This window comes from Gavialis gangeticus, unplaced genomic scaffold, assembly GCF_001723915.1.
Source record: "Gavialis gangeticus isolate Ggan-Ray unplaced genomic scaffold, GavGan_comp1, whole genome shotgun sequence".
NCBI classification, from domain to species: domain Eukaryota; kingdom Metazoa; phylum Chordata; order Crocodylia; family Gavialidae; genus Gavialis; species Gavialis gangeticus.
Genome location: NW_017729025.1, coordinates 26153514 through 26174999, shown reverse-complemented (window position 1 = coordinate 26174999; position 21486 = coordinate 26153514). Strand labels below are relative to the sequence as shown.

At 40.3% G+C, this 21486-nt stretch overlaps 1 protein-coding gene across 1 annotated transcript in view; it reads left to right on the top strand.

Annotated features, from left to right (window-relative positions):
* DYNC1H1 (dynein cytoplasmic 1 heavy chain 1) overlaps window positions 1-21486 on the top strand; it is a 66867-nt gene that overhangs the window by 5595 nt on the left and 39786 nt on the right. The window contains exons 2-31 of the mRNA XM_019518553.1: window positions 939-1026; window positions 1717-1890; window positions 2084-2339; window positions 3597-3783; window positions 3965-4236; window positions 4348-4575; window positions 5830-6906; window positions 7759-7938; window positions 8793-8942; window positions 9259-9405; window positions 9529-9669; window positions 9861-10037; window positions 10156-10266; window positions 10345-10464; window positions 10720-10959; window positions 11478-11633; window positions 12025-12138; window positions 13034-13144; window positions 13222-13431; window positions 13937-14083; window positions 14348-14514; window positions 15180-15353; window positions 16155-16320; window positions 16414-16602; window positions 16694-16888; window positions 17740-18022; window positions 19075-19175; window positions 19924-20083; window positions 20390-20633; window positions 20828-21011. Coding sequence (XP_019374098.1) covers window positions 939-1026; window positions 1717-1890; window positions 2084-2339; window positions 3597-3783; window positions 3965-4236; window positions 4348-4575; window positions 5830-6906; window positions 7759-7938; window positions 8793-8942; window positions 9259-9405; window positions 9529-9669; window positions 9861-10037; window positions 10156-10266; window positions 10345-10464; window positions 10720-10959; window positions 11478-11633; window positions 12025-12138; window positions 13034-13144; window positions 13222-13431; window positions 13937-14083; window positions 14348-14514; window positions 15180-15353; window positions 16155-16320; window positions 16414-16602; window positions 16694-16888; window positions 17740-18022; window positions 19075-19175; window positions 19924-20083; window positions 20390-20633; window positions 20828-21011 — 6149 coding nt within the window. The remainder of the gene's footprint in view (window positions 1-938; window positions 1027-1716; window positions 1891-2083; window positions 2340-3596; window positions 3784-3964; window positions 4237-4347; window positions 4576-5829; window positions 6907-7758; window positions 7939-8792; window positions 8943-9258; window positions 9406-9528; window positions 9670-9860; window positions 10038-10155; window positions 10267-10344; window positions 10465-10719; window positions 10960-11477; window positions 11634-12024; window positions 12139-13033; window positions 13145-13221; window positions 13432-13936; window positions 14084-14347; window positions 14515-15179; window positions 15354-16154; window positions 16321-16413; window positions 16603-16693; window positions 16889-17739; window positions 18023-19074; window positions 19176-19923; window positions 20084-20389; window positions 20634-20827; window positions 21012-21486) is intronic.

Genomic DNA, 21486 nt, shown 5'->3' with positions numbered 1-21486 from the left:
CCCCCCCCAGTAGAGTTTTTAGTACTGGGTATGTTCTATCCTGCTTTGACAAGATCATGTTTATTTTATTTAGTTGCCTTTGGAATTTACACAAATCAGGAAATCTGTTTTAATTCTTAAAGCATGTCCTGGTAACAGTGTTTTAATAACCTATGGCAAGTGATATGTCAAATCACAAACTCAAAGTTTTATGGCACAAGGCAACATAATGGCAAGGTATGATGCTTTACACCAGTGGTCCTCAAGTTCTTGGCTCTGCAGGCCTGATGAGTCTATGGGCTGGATTGGACCCTGATGGCCTGGTGCCACCCCTGCCCTGCATGCCAAGATTAGGTCCTGGAGGCCCACCACCAACCCCTCCCAGCCTCACACAGCGATTGGGCCCAGTGCTGCCCCTGCCTGGCCCTGCATGCTGGGATCAGGCACCAGATCCAGCACAGAGGCCCAGGCCTGGGGCTTTTTCTGGATCCAGAGATTTGACAGCAGGGCAGTAGTACCACTGCTTCCCTGCCACCAAACTTCTGGACCTGTGAGGAGCCTGGCAGGCTGGATGCCATGGCACTGTGGGCCAGCCCTTAGGCCAGAGTTTGAGCACCTCTGCTTAATGCTACTTTGATTTGGGTACAGATAAGAGGCAGTAGAGTGGAGAGGAGTTCAGTAGGCAGAGATGACCTGAGCAGGGTACAGGGCCTGGGGCAAATCAGCCTGTGCGGGGTTCTGGTCCCGGACGTGAGGAAGCTGGTAGTGGATTCAGCATCAGGGTTGGGGGGAGTGCCGAGTGGCTGGATGTGAAGCCAGCAGCAGTGTGAAATCACAACAGCTGCTCCACAGGGCCTGGGGCAGTCACCCCCCAATTCATAGCTTCCCCACCCCCATGGCCCTGTCAATAGGCTTCTAAATATTTGTGAAATGATTCTCATTAAAAACTTTATTTGCAGAGGATGTGGGAGATGAAGGAGAAGAAGAAAAAGAGTTCATTTCTTACAACATTAATACTGACATTCATTATGGTGTGAAGTCAAACAGGTGAGTGCAAGACTATAGCATGTTAGAACTCGGAAAAGCTAATCACTTAATTGCCAGGCTAATGTACAGCAACCCTAGTTAATTATCAGAGTGCTTGCCTGGAAGATAGCGATTCACTTATATACTGACAGCTACTCTCTCAATAAATAAGCTTATCCCTGTTTTGCAGCTGCAGAATCTGATGGAAAACAAATCATTTGGAGGTGAAAAGCAGTTGATCTTGGCTGGAAATTACCAATTCCTAGTCTTGTGTTAAGCTAATACTGCTTGCCACCTTGGTTCTTGTATACAGTTAAAGTAGTAACTAGGCTAAATGACTAAAAACTTGCTAGTCTGAATGTTGTGGACCATTGCAGATATGTCTCCTGTTGTTTTTCCAGCATCATTGACTGAAAATCTTGGACATTTAAGTACCTGGTACCACTACAAAGTGGTGGGTCCTTTCAAATAGAAGTCTGGAGTTCATTATGTCTAGTCTTCAGCCAGTCAAGAGTCTAGGATGATTTTGTTTTAAAACCTGAAAGTAACTTTTTTTTGTTTAAATGTGTAAAACGTTGTTTTTTGCATTTTTCCAAAAGTGTGCTTATTAGATTTAGCTAGATATGTTGAGCTAATGTGAACTAATGCTACTATAAATTAATTGCTGCAGTTTGGGATCACACATTTAACTTCTCTTTGGTTACTCTACAGTTTGGCGTTCATTAAGCGTACACCAGTGATCGATGCAGACAAACCAGTGTCCTCCCAATTGAGAGTGCTTACCCTCAGTGAAGATTCTCCTTATGAAACACTGCATTCTTTCATCAGCAATGCTGTTGCTCCCTTCTTCAAGTCCTATATCAGAGAGTCTGGCAAAGCCGACAGGTAATTGTTCTGTTGATACAAATAGTAATCTTCCTGTGACAAAGAATGGAACTGAAAATTAACACACAATTCAAAGTCAAGCAATTAGCAGAATTAATGAGGCTACAGACAGCTGAAAAAATAATTAAATTTGCATGAGTGCAAATTGTGCACGATTCTTGGTTCTTTCCTTCACTTACCTGTGTTCTTTCAGGGATGGTGATAAAATGGCTCCTTCAGTTGAGAAGAAAATTGCAGAGCTTGAAATGGGACTATTGCACTTGCAGCAGAACATTGAAATTCCAGAGATTAGTTTACTAATTCATCCAACTATCACTAATGTTGCCAAGCAGTGTTACGAACATGGAGAAAAGCCAAAGGTTACAGACTTTGGTGAGAAAGTAGAAGATCCAACTTTCCTCAACCAGCTGCAGTCTGGAGTGAATCGCTGGATTAGAGAGATACAGAAGGTAAAAGTGCAGAAACAGCAAATATTTGATCATAACTCAAACTCCTGTCCTTCCAGCATCTGAAAGCATATAAAATAGTGGCATCGTAACTGTGTGAACTCTTGATCTGGGAGGAAACGCAACATAAGGCCAGACTTAGGGCCATTGAAAGTTAGGGTAGCCAAGCTACTAACATACACAAGCTGAGAGAACCTAACCTGCATTCTCTGCTTTGGGATAGATTTCTTAAAAGTAAAAATTAGCTAGTAAGTTAGTTGTTCTCTTTTGGGTCAGAAATGATTAAAATGAAAAGGAACAGAATTACATTGAAAAATGTTTGCAATTACTACTACTGTGGATAAAAAGATTGTATGACACTGATCCCTATTCCACTGGGGGGGTGGGGTCTTTACATTTTGAAGATAAGTATCAGAGTTCAATAACAATACATTTTAGCTGGAGTAGTACCATGTCCGAGTCCTTTGTTCTAGAAAAGGTGAATAGTTACTGTTGTTGAACCTATGGAGTTAAGCAGAAGTGATCTATGCTTATCCAGTAGGTATCATGTACTCAAGAACATCAAGGTGTGCATATGTATTGTAGTACTCGGGTATTATCCAGCCGAAGATGGAATACTGATTTTTCCACGGTCATGAGGTGAAATTGATTGATTATTTCTACATTGGTACACCTGAGGCACAGTGTGGGAAGTCATAGGGCTTCCTGCTCTGCAAGAGCTGGCCTCAACAGAACAATCATTCAGGGTCTAGGATTTAATTAGTGTACCCCCACCAAAGTCCTGTAAATATGGATGAGATTAGAGTTCCAGTCAAGATCTGTCATACAGGCTGGCTTCTTAAACCAGATAAAAAATAATGTGCTAAAAACTTCCTTTTTTCCAAAGTAGCAGCAACTTCTGTGGCTAAACATCTGAGTTAAGTCTGTCCTGTGCAGATTTTTAGAATTTTTCACTTCCTTCCTTCATGTACCTCATGCCAAAAGAAATGGTCTTTCCTTGGATGTCAGGTCATCTGGTTTGCTGGTTCTTACACATTCTTAATATTGTTGTTGCATTGCAGCATCTCCACCTGCACTCCTGTGTGTGTTGCAATAGCTTAGTGTAGAACAGAACTTTCCATTTTGCCATGCTGAACTGTTGGGTGAAGCCTTGTGTGTGTATTTATTTATTTATTTTAATACAGGTTTATACTCTTGTTAATGAAGGCAGATGTTTCTACTGCACAATTAACGTTGCTTTCTTAATTTGATATCTTCAAGGTGACCAAATTAGATAGAGACCCTGCATCAGGCACTGCTTTGCAGGAAATCAGTTTCTGGCTGAACTTAGAACGTGCTTTGTACCGAATTCAGGAGAAACGTGAAAGTCCAGAAGTCCTCCTAACTCTAGACATCTTGAAGCATGGCAAACGTTTTCATGCTACTGTCAGTTTTGATACAGACACAGGTAAAAAATTTGCCATTTACACTAACTTCTAAAGAGTTTTACTTAAGCTGATGTCAAGATACACTAGCTAACCTTAGTCTACAGTATTTAGCACTTTTTATATATATTGCCTTTTCAAATTGTCCATATAGAATTAGCAGCGAAAAACCATTTAGTCAAAATCTCCTGCATTTACCTCTAGGTCTAAAACAGGCACTGGAAACTGTGAATGACTATAATCCACTGATGAAGGACTTTCCTCTGAATGACTTGTTATCGGCTACAGAATTGGACAAAATAAGGCAGGCACTTGTTGCAATATTCACACATCTGAGAAAAATCAGAAATACTAAGTACCCTATTCAAAGAGCACTGCGTCTAGTGGAGGCAATTTCAAGAGACCTGAGCTCTCAGCTCCTGAAAGTACTGGGAACCAGAAAACTGATGCATGTTGCTTATGAAGAGTTTGAAAAGGTATATTGGATGCCTAATACAGTGGTAGCTAATACAATAAATCTATACAAAAAATGTTTTTGAGGTAGAACGTTTAGTGCCAGACACATTCCAGTGTTAATCTTTTTGCAGGTTATGGTTGCATGTTTTGAAGTCTTCCAAACTTGGGATGATGAATATGAGAAACTACAAGTATTGCTGAGGGATATTGTGAAGAGGAAGAGAGAAGAGAACCTGAAGATGGTGTGGCGTATCAATCCTGCACACAGAAAGCTGCAGGCTCGTCTTGACCAAATGAGGAAATTCAGGCGTCAACATGAGCAGCTGAGAGCGGTCATTGTGAGAGTCTTAAGACCACAGGTACTGGTCCCCTCCTTTGTAATTAGAGTAACCTACTATAATTATTTACTACTGCTATTGGCTTAGTTTCTCACATGTTAATGAAAGTCTGTATGTAGACATAGTAGCCCCACTCACTAAATGTCTTTAATAGGAAAAAAGGAATTTTACTTTTAACTCCTTGACTACAGGAGCATTGAGGTCACATGCAAAACAAAACCATTAAGGTCTTAATAGAGTTAGTAAGTTGATCAAGTTGTGAGTTTACAATCATTGGTATAAGTGGCTTGATGTGCTGTCTGAAGCAAGCTGAACCAGGACCATCCCTTGTGGGGAGCAAATTGGAGCAACTGCCCCAGGCCATGCACTATGGGGGGCCCCACAGAGTGGCTGCAGCAACTCCGCGCTACTGCCAGCTTCGCATCCAGCCACTCAGCGCCTCCGGCCACTTGGCACCCCTCTCCCCCACTCGTTACCAAATCCACTGCCGGCTTCCTTGCATCCTGGAGCGGGGCCCCACGCAGGCTGACTTTTGCCCCAGGCCCTGCACCCTGCTTAAGTTGTCTCTGAGCTGAACAATACCACAAATTTGATATGGGGTTAAAGGCCCAAGTTAAACTATGCTAGAACCTTGCATTTAGTCTGTAGTGGTACTGTCTCTACATGCCAACATCAGGCTTTGAAAATAGTGTAGACTTTCTCAAATAAAACTTTCATTTTTAATCAGAACATTTTGTGATCTTTATCTTCACAGAAGCGGCAGTCTTCATATTGCTTATTCCTTTAACATTTTAACTTGTTTGTCTCTAACTTAATTTCTTCCATCTTTGTTAGTAAAGCTAGTGTTGGTGGGTGCACACTTCAGGGCTTTTATTCATAAACTAAGAAACAAGAGCTGTATATTAAATAAATAAATTGGATAGGATATGCACTATGAAGTTTGGATTGCTCCATGCTACGCTGGCAAATAACCATAGTATAGGTTGTAAGAATTTTGTTTTTTGGTAAGTAGTATATACTGCCGCAGGACCTGTTTTGTTTTTGGGCACTTTTATTGTCCTATTCTCAGATTTAACAAAAGCTACCCAAATTTTATTAGCCCTTCAAGGTTCTAAAGTATCTAGATGGTCATAGCTAAGTATTTTGCTTTAAATATAAAACTAATTGTAGGTGTTATAAGAAGCACATAAAATCTGTGACTTATACATGCATGATTAAGCAGTCTTTAAACTGAGTCCTGTAGTGCTTAATAAACTGATTTCTTTCTTTACGCAGGTCACTGCTGTTGCCCAACAGAATCAAGGAGAAGTTCCTGAACCTCAGGACATGAAAGTAGCAGAAGTTCTCTTTGATGCTGCTGATGCTAATGCCATTGAAGAAGTAAATCTTGCTTATGAGAATGTCAAGGAAGTAGATGGCTTGGATGTTTCCAAGGAAGGTACAGAAGCCTGGGAGGCTGCAATGAAGCGATATGATGAAAGAATCGATAGAGTTGAAACAAGAATCACTGCCCGTTTACGAGACCAGCTTGGCACAGCAAAGAACGCTAATGAAATGTTCAGAATCTTCTCTCGGTTCAATGCTTTGTTTGTCAGACCTCACATTCGAGGTGCTATTCGTGAATATCAAACACAATTGATCCAACGTGTAAAAGATGATATTGAGTCTCTTCATGATAAATTCAAGGTGCAATACCCACAAAGTCAAGCTTGTAAGATGAGTCATGTTCGTGACTTGCCTCCAGTTTCTGGGTCTATCATCTGGGCCAAACAGATTGACAGGCAACTGACAGCATACATGAAGCGTGTTGAAGATGTCCTTGGCAAAGGTTGGGAGAATCACGTTGAAGGTCAGAAGCTGAAGCAAGATGGAGATAGCTTCCGTATGAAGCTCAACACTCAAGAAATATTTGATGATTGGGCAAGGAAAGTTCAGCAGCGCAACCTTGGTGTGTCTGGCCGTATATTCACCATTGAAAGCACTCGTGTCAGGGGCCGAACAGGAAATGTCCTCAAACTAAAAGTCAACTTCCTTCCAGAAATAATCACTCTTTCAAAAGAAGTCCGTAACCTCAAATGGCTTGGATTCCGTGTTCCACTAGCAATTGTCAACAAAGCGCACCAGGCAAACCAGCTCTATCCCTTTGCTATTTCCCTCATCGAAAGTGTCCGCACATATGAACGGACCTGTGAGAAAGTGGAAGAACGTAACACTATCTCACTTTTGGTTGCTGGTCTGAAGAAAGAAGTGCAGGCTTTGATTGCTGAAGGAATTGCACTGGTGTGGGAATCGTACAAACTTGATCCGTATGTACAGCGTCTGGCAGAGACTGTCTTCAACTTCCAAGAAAAGGTTTGTTCTGCTGATGTAACTCTATGTATAACAGTGAGGGTTAAGTTAAATATGCAACCCAAAGTATGTCAGTCTTGGCTTGTATATTGCTCAGGACAGCAGCTTACCTTCCTGTTATGACAACTTAATCTAAATTTCATCTACCTAGAGCAGGGGGGCTGGACCGGATGATCTGCAAGGTCCCTTCTAGCACCTAACAATCTATGAATCTGGATTTGACATGATGTCAAAGTGTAACAAAGTTATTGATCAGTAATTGAATAAGATACGGGTCATACTACTTTATCTGGTCCTAAATACAAAAATATACACAAACTCTGGCCAGAGAGTGAAGTGGCTACATTAAGTAACCTAAACAAGGTTGTTACTGGGCATGTCTACATGTTCATTAATGCACAATAGTTACTGCACATTTAGTTAATACTTAGCAAAGTGCTAACTAAATGCACAGTACCTACAGTTACTGTGCAGTAGCACTGGTGCCTGTTATGGTTTTTGCCTAGCATGCTACTGTGCAGTGTTATTAGGCTACTTGTGTAGATGTGCCCACTCCAGTATTTAACAGGCTTCTACAGTGAAAAATATGTGCGTAGGGTCTCAAAAGGTATCTTATTTCAACTAAAATTTCCACTAATCTGATCTAAATAAAGATGTTTGTGTTGAGCTGTGGGAACTTCCCAGTCAATGCTGAGCAAAAAACTTCAGGGGAAAAATAAAGCACAGGTTTTTTTTGCATTTTACAGGAATGGATGCATCTCTCCATCTCTAGGCAGAGAGAAAATGATGCTCTAAAAATGTGAAACCTGGCTTATTGGTATCAAAGTAATACCATTCAAATGTTTATTTCCTCAGGTGGATGATCTACTCATCATTGAAGAGAAAATAGACCTGGAAGTTCGATCTTTGGAAACCTGCATGTATGATCATAAAACTTTCTCAGAAATCCTTAACAGAGTTCAAAAAGCTGTGGATGACCTGAATCTTCATTCCTATTCCAACTTACCTATCTGGGTCAATAAGCTGGATATGGAGGTAGGTTTCACTGCAGTAGGTATATCTGGTCTGCCTGGGCCTGACAACCCTTTGAGCTAACATGGCTTAGGCACACCAGTTGTATTACTAGGAGCATACAAGTGATGTTGCTAGCATTACATTCAGCCACCTTTTGACTCCAACACTGGAATGACCAACTACCCATATACAGCTGGGTTGGCAGGAGGCAGGCTTTGATGTGAGTCTAGGGTAGGGCTCAAATTCCTGGCTCTGGAACCATAGCAAGATGCCCAAGTTGCATCTGGTGGGAGAACACATAACCCAGCATTATTCCTAAAGGTTGCACAGCAGTCTGTTTTGTCAACCTGGCTTATCATTCAGGTGACATAGGGAAATTCTCTACTACTTCCAGGTTCTAAGACTTCAGCTTGTGGTAGGTATTGACCCTACAAGGAGTGTGTCTGCATTGTCAGGGTTCTGCTGTTACTTACTGGAATTAATGGCTTTCAAGTCTTGAGGTGGAAGGATAACAGTTAGCACAAGGCCTAAATGATAGCTGAATTAAGTGGGCATGATACTGTTCCACTAATACAAAGTAAAGACTACTCTTTGTAATATAGCTGGTGCTACTTAAGCTAATAAGACAAATGGTCAGTTCTCCACATTGCTTCCAAGTCCGTATTTGAAAATGGCTGTCATGACCTAACTTCCTTTTTGAGGGGAGTTAAACAGATTTGAAGTAATGTAATCAACTAGGGAAGTGAGTTAAAACCCGGTTTCTGTCTTGGAGCAGTCTTGCAATATTTGGAACTTATAAGGATTTTGGGAAGCATCTACATGATTCAGGAGTCTTGAAAGATGATTTATTTGATTACAATGTGGTTTTCCCTTAGATTGAAAGAATACTAGGGGTTCGTCTACAAGCTGGGTTGAGAGCTTGGACCCAAGTTCTTCTTGGACAAGCTGATGACAAAGCAGAAGTTGACATGGATACAGATGCCCCCCAGGTCAGCCACAAGCCTGGTGGGGAGCCAAAAATCAAAGTAAGTGGTTTTAATCCCTATAAATCTCAAATAAAACTACTTACAATTAATATTGCCCTAAAATATAATTTTAATCTTTATCCACAGCTGCCTTACAACTGATCTTGGAGATGGGGAAAGGAACAGAGAAGTGTTAAACTTACCTTTTAGATTGGCGAAACTTACTGTTCTGTAGGGGGGGGTTATTTATTTATTTTATTTTAGATTAAAAGCTCCTTTTATCTAAAAACTTACCTCGTATGTTAGACATCTGTTGCCCCAAGCATCTTCATTTTAGCAAAATGAAGCTGAATATGAGGTTTCTGTGTTTCTGCAGAACATTGTGCATGAACTGAGAATAACCAATCAGGTCATCTACTTGAATCCACCAATTGAAGACTGCAGATACAAGCTGTATCAAGAAATGTTTTCCTGGAAGATGGTTATATTATCACTACCCAGAATCCAAAGTCAGAGGTACCAGGTAAGCATGATAAAAACTGTATGTATGAATCAAAGATTCTTCTGATTGGAAGTACTTGAAATTCTGTTTTAAATGTAGCATGAACGTGATGCATCCTAACTTTGTATCTGTGGATCCTGTCAGGTGGGTGTGCACTATGAGCTCTCAGAGGAAGAGAAGTTCTATCGCAATGCTTTAACACGGATGCCTGATGGCCCTGCAGCATTGGAGGAATCTTATTCTGCAGTCATGGGAATTGTAACAGAGGTTGAACAGTATGTCAAGGTAAGACATGAATTCTGATATTGATGGCTCAACATGCATTTTCTGGCCATCGCCTTTCCTTGCACTTCAGTACTTGTTTATCTGTAAACCAACCTGTAGCCAGTCAGCCAAAAATAATAGGGTTTATTTAAAATAGGCAAGTTTCAATATTCTGTAAACTTGTTTACACTAAAGATTCTTACATATTTTAGGTTTGGCTGCAATACCAGTGCTTATGGGATATGCAAGCTGAAAACATATACAACCGCCTGGGTGAAGACTTAAATAAGTGGCAAGCCCTCTTAGTTCAGATAAGAAAGGCCAGAGGAACCTTTGACAATGCAGAAACCAGGAAAGAATTTGGACCTGTTATCATAGACTATGGCAAAGTAAGCGCTTAATGCATCATGCTTTCTTCCCCTCCTTCCCTTTTTAAAGATGCGTAAAAATGAAACTTACAGGACTGGCAAACAGTATAACCAAACTATGCCATAATTTTTTTTGTAGGTACAATCTAAAGTGAATTTGAAATATGACTCCTGGCATAAGGAAGTACTCAGCAAATTTGGTCAAATGCTAGGCCAGAACATGACTGAATTCCATTCGCAGATTTCCAAGGTAAGAACAGTTAATTCCTTTGGGAGACCAACTCACTACATTAGTTTTCTAAACTAATAGACTCTTTCCTTTTAACAGTCCCGCCAAGAGCTGGAGCAGCATTCAGTGGACACTGCTAGCACATCAGATGCAGTGACATTCATCACATATGTTCAGTCCCTGAAACGTAAAATCAAACAGTTTGAAAAACAAGTTGAGGTAAGTTGTTGGTTTCCTACTTAAGGGCTTGCTTTCTGGTAGTACTGAACACTTGACACTTTTTAAGACTTGATATAATACCTAGTCTAAGCCCACTGAAAAATGATTCTATCAGAGCCGAGTGACTCAACTGGAACCTTGATTGGAGAGTTTTGTAATGTGCCCTTAGCTGTAAACCAGTATTAATATTTAGTATAATATGGCTAGAAATTTTACTTGCGTAGTTATTTATTAAGATCACTTTGTGGCTTTTAGCTTTACCGCAATGGTCAGCGCTTGCTTGAGAAACAACGGTTCCAGTTCCCTTCCTCTTGGTTGTACATTGACAATATTGAAGGAGAGTGGGGGGCTTTCAATGACATCATGCGTCGTAAGGATTCTGCCATTCAGCAACAAGTGGCAAACCTGCAAATGAAAATTGTTCAAGAAGACCGGGCAGTGGAGAGCCGCACAGTTGACCTCTTGACAGATTGGGAGAAAACAAAGCCTGTGACAGTAAGTTCAGATGTACTTTTGTTTTTAAACACAAACAGGGCTGGCTTACAGCTAATAAACTTCAAAATAAACAGGGCTTTACTCACTTTGTTTCATTTTGATTCATAAATGGAACTCCTGAAATTTCATGTACCTTGTAAGAGGCACTTGCATTTTTCTTGCCTTGCTCCATTTAAAACCTCTGCACTTTCTCCATCTTAGTTTTTGCTTTCTGAAACTGGTACAGCTAGTTAAAGATACCCAAACCCTCACAAAAGGCAAAAGAAGGATATTGCTGAGATTAAGTTTTACAAAGGGGTATAAATAGAAACTGATCACATTTGCTTTGTTCACAACCCTGCTCATCTGGGGATGGGATCAATGCTATGTTTAACACGTTGGGAAATGGAGAAGTCCTTAGAACTGATTTAAAAAAAAAAAGATGCAGTTCTTCTGGTGCTACTTCTGAGGCTTAGCATCTGTACAATGGGTAAATTCAAAAAGTTGAATCTAGCATTTGTATGCATGGCCCTTTTTAGGGAAACTTGCGTCCAGAAGAAGCTCTTCAGGCACTTACAATTTATGAGGGAAAATTTGGTAGGCTGAAAGATGATCGTGAGAAGTGTGCAAAAGCCAAAGAAGCCCTGGAACTGACAGACACTGGACTCCTAAGTGGCAGTGAAGAACGTGTGCAGGTATGAGTTTTAAATTTTTTTGCAGGCAACTAGAATTAGTGTTTAAATTTATTAAGCTACCTCTTCCTTTCTCTGAATGTATTGGAATGTTTGCCTCAGAAGACAGCAGAGGTCTCTTCTCTCGCTTGGTTTTTTTACCATGAGTGGAAGTGTCCACCTGTGTGTCTTCATACCTGTTCAGCCCTTAGCCTCGCTGTAGAGATGGCCCTAAACCTCAGTAGCTACCTCAGTAGAAACCCCTTCCACTCCCCCTACGACAAGTTTGGTAAAGTCTCTCTGTTCTGTCACTACCTTGAACCACTGAGTTGCATGTATTTTAGAATTCTTTAACTTACCTTATCCCTACCATTATACCCCTGATGTGAGTTTGACATGTTCCTTTGAACAACAGGTAGCTCTTGAAGAGTTGCAGGACCTCAAAGGAGTCTGGTCTGAGCTTTCCAAGGTCTGGGAGCAGATTGATCAAATGAAAGAGCAACCCTGGGTTTCAGTACAACCTCGCAAGGTACTTCTTCAAACATGTAGAAGCTATAACTTCACTTGCTTGAATGGGGTGACTCTCCAAAGTTCATCCTGCCATTTTAAGTACTGGGCGATTGGAAAATAGTTCCGTGCTTAACTTGGAAATGAACCAGAACCTATTAGTGCTTCTCTTGCCATCTTCTTGGGAGAGGGGTAGAAGGGCAAGACTGAATGAGGTGGAATCATCTTCCATATTACATGGTACATATTCTTTCTGAAGCTTCAGCTTGCTTAAGCTTACAAAACTTGTGCACACATCTTGATTTATAAGCATGAAAAAATACAAGCCATATCTAAAAGGAACAGGACTTGATGATATGTTGTATTCTTGTTCAGGTCAACTTATTCAAATTGTAATTTCTTAAATGCTTGTTCAGCTTCATTGACAAAGGTTGTTTTAGTACTTACATGATGCATGTTCCTGAAATGCCTAGGGAATCTACCTTAAATAGTTTGTATTAATTTTTATTATGCCACCTTTTCAACAAAGGCTCAGAGCAACTTAAAAAAACAGACGCTAACTTTTATAAAGCGGATGTAGAACAACCCCCACAATTTTTAATTTTCTCTCAACTCTTTAAGTAATGGTCTTGACTTTGCAATTTTAGATGGATCAAAATCATATAGTATGTTATTCAGATGTTTAAAGGGCATACAACACTAGCAGTATCTTACATGTTTGTTAATTGTTTCTAACAACTTTGTCTAGTGTCTCAAAATCCACGTTACTATTTCCACTTTAACTTGAGACATTTACTTAACAAATACAAGGATGACAAATTACAAGTAAACTTGATGGTTGTACTCTCCATTCTAATTACTGCAAGCAGCTGGTAGCAGGTTAATTATTTAACAGCTGCTTTTTTTTTTACCAACAGCTTCGACAAAACTTGGATGGCTTACTGAACCAACTGAAAAATTTTCCTGCTCGTTTGCGGCAGTATGCCTCTTATGAATATGTTCAGAGACTTCTGAAGGGTTACATGAAGGTTGGTATATCAAATTTACTTTTAACTTAAATTTCATTTTAAATGCATTATCTGACTCCAGTCTTCTCTCCCTATAGATAAACATGTTGGTGATTGAGCTGAAATCTGAAGCTCTTAAAGATCGTCACTGGAAACAGCTGATGAAGAGACTTCATGTTAACTGGGTTGTTTCTGAACTAACCCTGGGACAGATCTGGGATGTTGACTTGCAGAAAAATGAATTAATTGTCAAAGATGTGCTGCTTGTGGCTCAAGGAGAGATGGCTTTGGAGGAGTTCTTGAAACAGGCTAGTATATTGCTATGTATAAGACCTATCTTGAGGGTGGGAAGGATTTTGATTTGCTGAACACATGTTAGATGGGCTGTTGAATACAGAAGAAGCTGCAAGTGAAAACATCTGCAATATTTTCAGTTCTAGGTTACTAAGCAAATGCCATGTCAGAACTTGTAACATGGCACTTGCACAAGGATAACTGCTTCAGGAAGGAAATAAAGCTTTTTAAGTTTACTGAAATTAAAGAACTCTCATGCAAAATTGCTAAAATTATTCTTAATATTAAGATGGGAAATGGAAAATGCTTTTGAACTACTCCTGCATACTAATTCAGTTACTACTGTATTCAGTCAGTTCACCTTTTTCATTTTTTTCTAGGTCCATTTTTAAAGTGTGTTAAAGTAGTTCAAGGTTTAAATGTATAGTCCTTGAAGTAAAAAGTCAGTTAACCCCTTTCTATATTTTAGAACATAATGCGTCAGGATTAAGGCCTTCTGATTTTCTTTTCTCTTTAAAGATAAGAGAAGTGTGGAACACTTATGAACTGGACTTGGTTAACTATCAGAACAAATGTCGTTTGATTCGTGGCTGGGATGATCTTTTCAACAAAGTCAAAGAGCACATCAACAGTGTATCTGCAATGAAGCTATCGCCATACTACAAGGTATAATGTAAAACCACTTCTCTTTGACTCCCTTTGTTTGCAATTCTATCTTAATATTTCAGCTGATAGCTTTTGTGCGAAGTGTTGACAAATTATCATGTACAAGAGCAATTACATTGTGGTTTAAATCACTTTAAAAAGTCCTCTCATCCCAATACTAACTAAGCTAGCTTTATGTTAACTTATCCCGCTTCTAAAAGTAATATCTACTTGTACGTAATTTTTTAAGGTAAACTGAATACTAATGGCTGGCTTAACCCCTAGGTGTTTGAGGAAGACGCTCTTAGCTGGGAAGACAAACTGAATCGTATCATGGCTCTCTTTGATGTCTGGATAGATGTTCAAAGACGATGGGTCTACCTTGAGGGTATCTTCACTGGTAGTGCTGATATCAAGCATTTGCTTCCTGTTGAAACCCAGAGGTTCCAAAGGTACACTTTGACTTGACTCTCTCTTTTTTTTTTTCTTTTTTAATATTCTTAATATTTCTGGTTTAGGGCCAAGCTATATGTTTTGCCACCCCTTTCCAAATGTCAGGCCTGCCACCTCCAGTATAGAATCCAGCAGTTGATATCCCACAAATCCAGCTTGGTTTTAGCCTTACTGCAGGCTTTGGCCGGCAGGTTCCTGAAGAATGCAATGTGATATCACAACTTGTTAAAGCAACTTAGTTTAGCTATCAAAAGACTAGAAAAGAATTGAAGCAAGAGGCCAATACAGATATTATCTTGTCTAAACCTCAGGCAAGGTTTTGTCTGAGTTCAGATAAGCTCCCCAGTGATTTGCAGTGATCCCAGAGATTTGTCTTGAGGCATGAGAACAGGGCAGAGTTGTATGTCTTGCTTTCTTAATGTGTAAATTCACTGTATTCAGGTACAAGTGCCTACGTATCAGCAAGTGAATTAATTGCCACCATTTTTCCTGGGTACCTGGGGAGAGCTCTAGCTGGAATCCACTTAGAGTTCCATACAGCTTGCTGCACAATAATACAGAGCATTCATAAATGTCACACATGCCAGGATATCCAGACTGTAGTTTTTGAGTTTATACTGCTAGCCTTCCTCACTTAACCTGCTAATGCCTTTCTTACCTCTAGCATCAGTACAGAGTTTCTGGCACTCATGAAAAAGGTGTCCAAATCTCCACTTGTGATGGATGTTCTTAATATCCAGGGTGTACAAAGATCATTGGAAAGATTGGCGGACTTGCTTGGAAAGATCCAGAAGGCACTGGGAGAATATCTGGAGAGAGAGAGATCTTCTTTCCCTCGGTAAGGAGCTTAATCTCCAACTGATAATATGGAATAAAATTTACCATGATGGATGCTTGCATGGCAGTAGTTGTTAATACAGGCGCTGTGTTCCTCAAATTCTTTACTAAGTCATTACTTGTAAAACACAAACTGTCTTCTACAGTTCTAAGGCATTTAATCATAGTCTCTCTGAAAAGTTACTGATCACTTCTGACGCATTGTAAGGTAGCTGAAGTGTATGATTTCAGTAGTAAGCATTGTTTAATGGCATTTTTTGCAGCTGACACCTGATTCTAGCTAGAATACAGGTTTTAGAAGTTAAACTAAATAAGCAAAAATCAAAGCTAAGCTCTCATTCCTGAATTCAAATTTTATATTGCATTCTATTTCACCTTCAGTCATCAATTCAGTGGTGCCTGAATTGCAGCCATAATGTGCAACTTCCATACCAAGATTAGAAGTCCGTGCTACAGAAGTGGCATTGAGAGAAACCCCTAGCACTGGAAGAAGCTGGAGGAAGAACTTCAGTTAGCTTATTCACTATAGCAGAAGGAATGAATTTTGAAGTACTCAGTAAGGAGTTATGAAGGGAGGGAAGTGCACAACAATTTAGCGTATATTTATCTTCTAGTTCTTAAAAAGCAAGTTTAATCTCATTTTGGAGATTAGCCTTAATATCACACAAGGTACTTGCTTTATTTCCCAAATAACTTCATAAGTCTTATAATATTATTTGTACTCAATGTTATGTCTGTAAATTTAATTTACTTTTGTGCATGCAGGTTTGGTCCATGATGAAACTTTTTTATCTAATTCTAGGTTTTACTTTGTTGGTGATGAGGATTTACTGGAAATTATCGGGAACAGTAAGAATGTAGCCAAGCTGCAGAAACACTTCAAAAAAATGTTTGCTGGAGTTTCTAGCATCATCCTTAACGAAGATAACTCTGTTGTCCTGGGAATCTCCTCCCGTGAAGGAGAGGAGGTATAGCTGCATCTTCAGGAGTCTTTATTTAAGTTTGAAAAATGTGTCCATAGCTTAAACTAAAATGTAACTTCAAATCTATTCCTTTTTCAGGTGCTGTTCAAAACACCTGTGTCTATCACAGAACACCCCAAAATCAATGAGTGGCTTACGCTTGTGGAAAAAGAAATGAGGGTCACCCTTGCTAAGCTGCTTGCTGAGTCTGTTACAGAAGTAGAAATCTTTGGTAAAGCAACCTCCATTGATCCAGCTACTTACATTTCTTGGATCGACAAATATCAGGTATCTGTCAAATCACTTGAGAAATATTAATGTTTGGCTACCCTCTTGTGGGAAGAAAGGATCCTGACAATTTTAACTACTACTGTTCTAGGCCCAGCTTGTTGTCCTGTCAGCCCAGATTGCTTGGTCAGAGAATGTTGAGTCTGCTCTGAATGGCATGGGTGGTGGTGGTGACAGCAGCCCTCTGCATTCTGTGCTGGCTAATGTCGAGGTCACGCTGAATGTATTGGCAGATTCAGTGTTGATGGAACAACCGCCTCTCCGCAGAAGGAAGTTGGAGCACTTGGTAAGCAAAACTCCCTTCTCAACGTAAGTTATTCAGTCTTTTTAAAGGTACACCTTAGTTTCACTAAAATTGTTTCTAATGTAGCTTGATTAATGTTCACATCAAGCTTTGAAAGCAAAACCACCTGTTTCTACAAATAATTGACAAATGAATGTCATTTACACAAAGTCTGAAAGATAATTCAGCAAACACATATTTAGAATACACTAATCACTCCACTTTTGATGGTAAAAGATTTAATGCAGATTTAATGATGTCATGGCCACCTTGAAGAGATCCGCAGAACCTTTGGAAGTGGAAATGACTACATCCAGCTTTATAGTAGGATGAGCCCAAATTAGTATTTGGTTATGTAATGGGCTTTGGTGGATATAAACGTGGAACAGCAAAGCGCTTTTTGCTACTAGCTTGTCTTAAATTGTAGAGAATTCAGCATAAAGAGAGAGATTAAGTTCTGTTCCTAAAGGTGATAGTTGCATTGGTACAGCTGTTTCCTTGAACTTCTTTCCAGAAGAACAGTGGAGCTGTTCACAAACTCATAGAAGTCCTTGACAGGATAAACTTTGTGGATCTAAGAGAGGCTGTATCCATTGCAACCTATGCTTCACAAGGGCTAATCACAGTCTCAGAACTGAATCTGAAGCTTCTCTGAGGTGATGGAACCTGCTAGTCCTGGCAGCAACCAGTGACCTTTTTACAACAGTGCCTCTTCAGACTAGATAAAAATTAGGTCTGTAGCCCAGAACAATGGATTTCTAAATAGAAAGCTCATTTGAGGTGCTGTGACTTAGTTGCATTGGAATACATGACTTATGCCTGGTATCGTTTAACAAGTTGATTTTGTTCTCCAGATCACAGAATTGGTGCACCAAAGAGATGTTACAAGATCTCTAATCAAAAGTAAGATTGACAACTCCAAATCCTTTGAGTGGCTCAGTCAGATGCGATTCTACTTTGACCCAAAACAGACAGATGTGTTGCAACAGCTGTCCATTCAGATGGCAAATGCCAAATTCAACTATGGCTTTGAGTACCTTGGTGTTCAGGATAAGCTAGTGCAGACTCCTCTTACTGACCGCTGCTACCTGACCATGACACAAGCCTTGGAGGCAAGACTTGGAGGATCACCATTTGGTAAGTGTGTATTTATTCCCAGTGTGTCTTCTACATTAAAGATGAACCAACTTCCAAGAGAAGTGGTGCTGGCCCCTACCCTGGGGGTCTTCAAGAGGAGGTTAGGTGAACACCTTGCTGGGGTCGTTTGACCCCAGTAATCTTCCCTGCCATGGCAGGGGGTCGGACTAGATGATCTACTCAGGTCCCTTCCAACCCTAGAAACTGTGAAGCATGCTGTATATCTTATAGCGGAACAAAGGTGATTAAGAAGTAGTGGTTTTGAATTCAAGCCAGGATTTGGGTTGAATATTGAGGTGTAATGTTAGAGTAGTGCAACAAGCTATGTGGAGGAGTTGTGGAATCCTATGCACTTGGAAGCTTTTTGTGTGTAATATTCTAGGAATACTTTATCCTGCCTCAGTGCAGGGGGGATGAGGAGCTCAAGGGTGTCCAAGACCCAGCCCATGAGCTGAATCCAGCCCATGGAGCCCTATCATCCAGCCTGCAATGCCACCTATGGGTCACAGACTGGTGTGCCACATGCAAAACACTGGCCCCAGCCCCACGCACTGCATGCAGTGCATGGAGCTGATCTTGTACAGGCTGTACATGGCTCAGGGGCTAGAGCTGGCACATACATTGCACCTAGGGCCGGTCTTGGGTATGTTGCATGTGGCACCCATGCTGGATGGCCCTGCACACTGGATCTGGGGCTGGTCTAGATTGAGCCCACAGACCAGCCCCACATGTCAAATAAGCATGCAGAGTCGGGGCCAGTGTGCACTGTACCAGACTGGCCCTGTGCACTGAATCTGAGTGGGGCTGGTCTGTGGGTCCTGATCTGCCCTGCAGACTGGCTCTGCACCCATCATGTGCCCTGCAGTGTTGGATGAGTTTGACACCCCCTGAGCTAGATGATCTTTGTAGGCTCTGCAATTTCTACAATAAAAACATTTCTGTAGTTGAAAACACTAGCTTGAATAAATTGGCAATGCTTCACATGTATACTGACTTTAATTTTTTTCATGCCTGTGAAGAGATTAATAAGCCCTGTCCCCTTCCAAAACTAGGTCCTGCTGGTACTGGTAAAACAGAATCTGTCAAGGCTCTTGGACACCAGCTCGGACGCTTTGTTTTGGTTTTCAACTGTGATGAAACATTTGACTTCCAGGTATAGTGATTTATTCTGGTAAGATGTTCAACTGGTAGGTTTCAAAAATAATCTTTTTCTCTAATGGCCAAATTGCAACCATCTTCAACAGACGCAACTAAAGCAGAGTTACCACCTAAAATGAGGTGGGGCAGCAGTTGCCTGCCTCCTTTCTAAGGGGTAATTGACTTATGCAGTTGAACTGAGATGTCTGTCTTGGTGGAAGCTCACATAAGCACAAAGGGTTGCCTGTCAGCCAGATCCTGTCCAGTTCTTGATGCGTTAGTGTTTCAGCTAACTTGAGATTCTAATGCTTAGCATTTGCTTTAACAAAAGTAGATGTGCGGGTTTCTAAAAATGCATTACTGAGACAGCTCTTTGACTTCCAGACCCTGGAAGTTTTTTATAAAAAGAGAGGAGCAGAATACATGTACACAACAGCATAGAACTTAAATTAAGAATTAGTTGAAGTAAAATGCTGCACTATAGTACTATTCTTTGGACTAGCTCTACTAGTATACCCATTCTTTAGTTGGTTAATATCTGGCACTTTGCTTTATTATCCTCTCAAAGCTTATTACTCAACTTTTAATTGCACTTTAGTTGGATTCTGACTTGAACTGGGGAGACATCGGGGGTTGCAACTGAAAGCATAGATTTTTGACTGACACTAACTTGTGTGTCTGTATAAAACAATACAGACTAGTTTCAGTTGCATGTAGTGAAGGAATACAAAGGTAACTTCTATGTATGTTTCTTTTACCTATAGGCAATGGGACGTATCTTCGTGGGGCTCTGCCAAGTGGGTGCATGGGGCTGCTTTGATGAATTCAACAGACTGGAGGAGCGCATGCTTTCTGCTGTTTCTCAGCAGGTTCAGTGCATCCAGGAGGCATTGCGAGAGCATTGCAACCCAAATTATGACAAAAGTATGGAATCTTTTTTTGTTCTGTCTGCTAATGGTTGTGGAGTGTATCTAAAGATTGCTTTTGCTCTGAACATAGTTAACTGAAAAATGGGGGCAGAAACATCAATGTCTTGGCCAGAGATTTGCTAATAGTATAAGCAACTTCTACACTATGGAAGGGAAGTCGCTTTGAAGTTTTAATTGAATTAGCTGGATTGTAAACAAAACAAAGTAGGATGCTAAGAAAATATTCTTCTGCGTTAAGAGCTGACTTCGTTGAAAGAAAACAAGCTGAATTTGTAGTATGTAATCTTTTTTTTCTCTTTAGCTTCTGCACCAATAACTTGTGAGCTGCTGAACAAGCAAGTTAAAGTGAGCCCTGACATGGCTATCTTCATCACAATGAATCCTGGCTACGCAGGCAGATCAAATCTTCCTGACAACTTGAAGAAGCTGTTCCGTAGCTTGGCAATGACAAAGCCAGACCGACAGCTAATTGCCCAAGTCATGTTATACTCCCAGGGCTTCCGTACTGCTGAAGTGCTTGCCAACAAGATTGTCCCATTCTTCAAGTGAGTAATAGTAACACACGCAAGTCTAAATAAAAATCTTTAAAAGAGCATTGTTAGGTTTCAGATTTAAAATTTAATGTTGGCAAGTACCAACAATAGCTTTGCAGGAGCATCTTTCATCTGCAGCAACTCTTCCTGAACACTGAACTTGTGATGAGCTTTTGCTAAATCGATTCTGGTCTCTTTCCGCTTAGACTATGTGATGAACAACTGTCCTCTCAAAGCCATTATGACTTTGGCTTGAGAGCTCTGAAAAGCGTACTGGTTAGCGCAGGTAATGTGAAGAGGGAGAGGATTCAGAAAATAAAACGAGAGAAGGAAGAACGTGGTGAAGTTGTTGATGAAGGTGAAATTGCTGAGAATTTACCAGAGCAAGAGGTAAAGTGTATACAGAATTTTAAGTGACTAGTCACTGTAAAGGTGTAACTACAGTATAAATGCATATGAACACTCTAACATGGTAAAACAGATGCTTTTATCTAGCAAACTTTGATCTACTCGCTTTATTTTTAGCATTTCCTACATCGTGTGAAATGGTTCAGTATTAGCCACAATAAACAGTTGAAATTTTAATTGGTGATTTGAGGAAGAGTGCTTGTATTCATTAATGATTTTCACTTAATATTTAAAATTATTCTTGGCAAATATTGTTATCATATTGCATGCTTAGAAATCCATTTTGACATTTTTTAATATTTTAAGCCAGTGGGGAAGCAACTTTTTTGGCAGATGTATAACAAATAAGCCCTATACCCTCCCTGAATACCTGTCAGATCCCTTTGCCTTACCTAGTCTGCTTCTCACCTTTTCTGTGTCTGGCCTGATCTCATGGTCTGCACTGTTTCCCCCACCT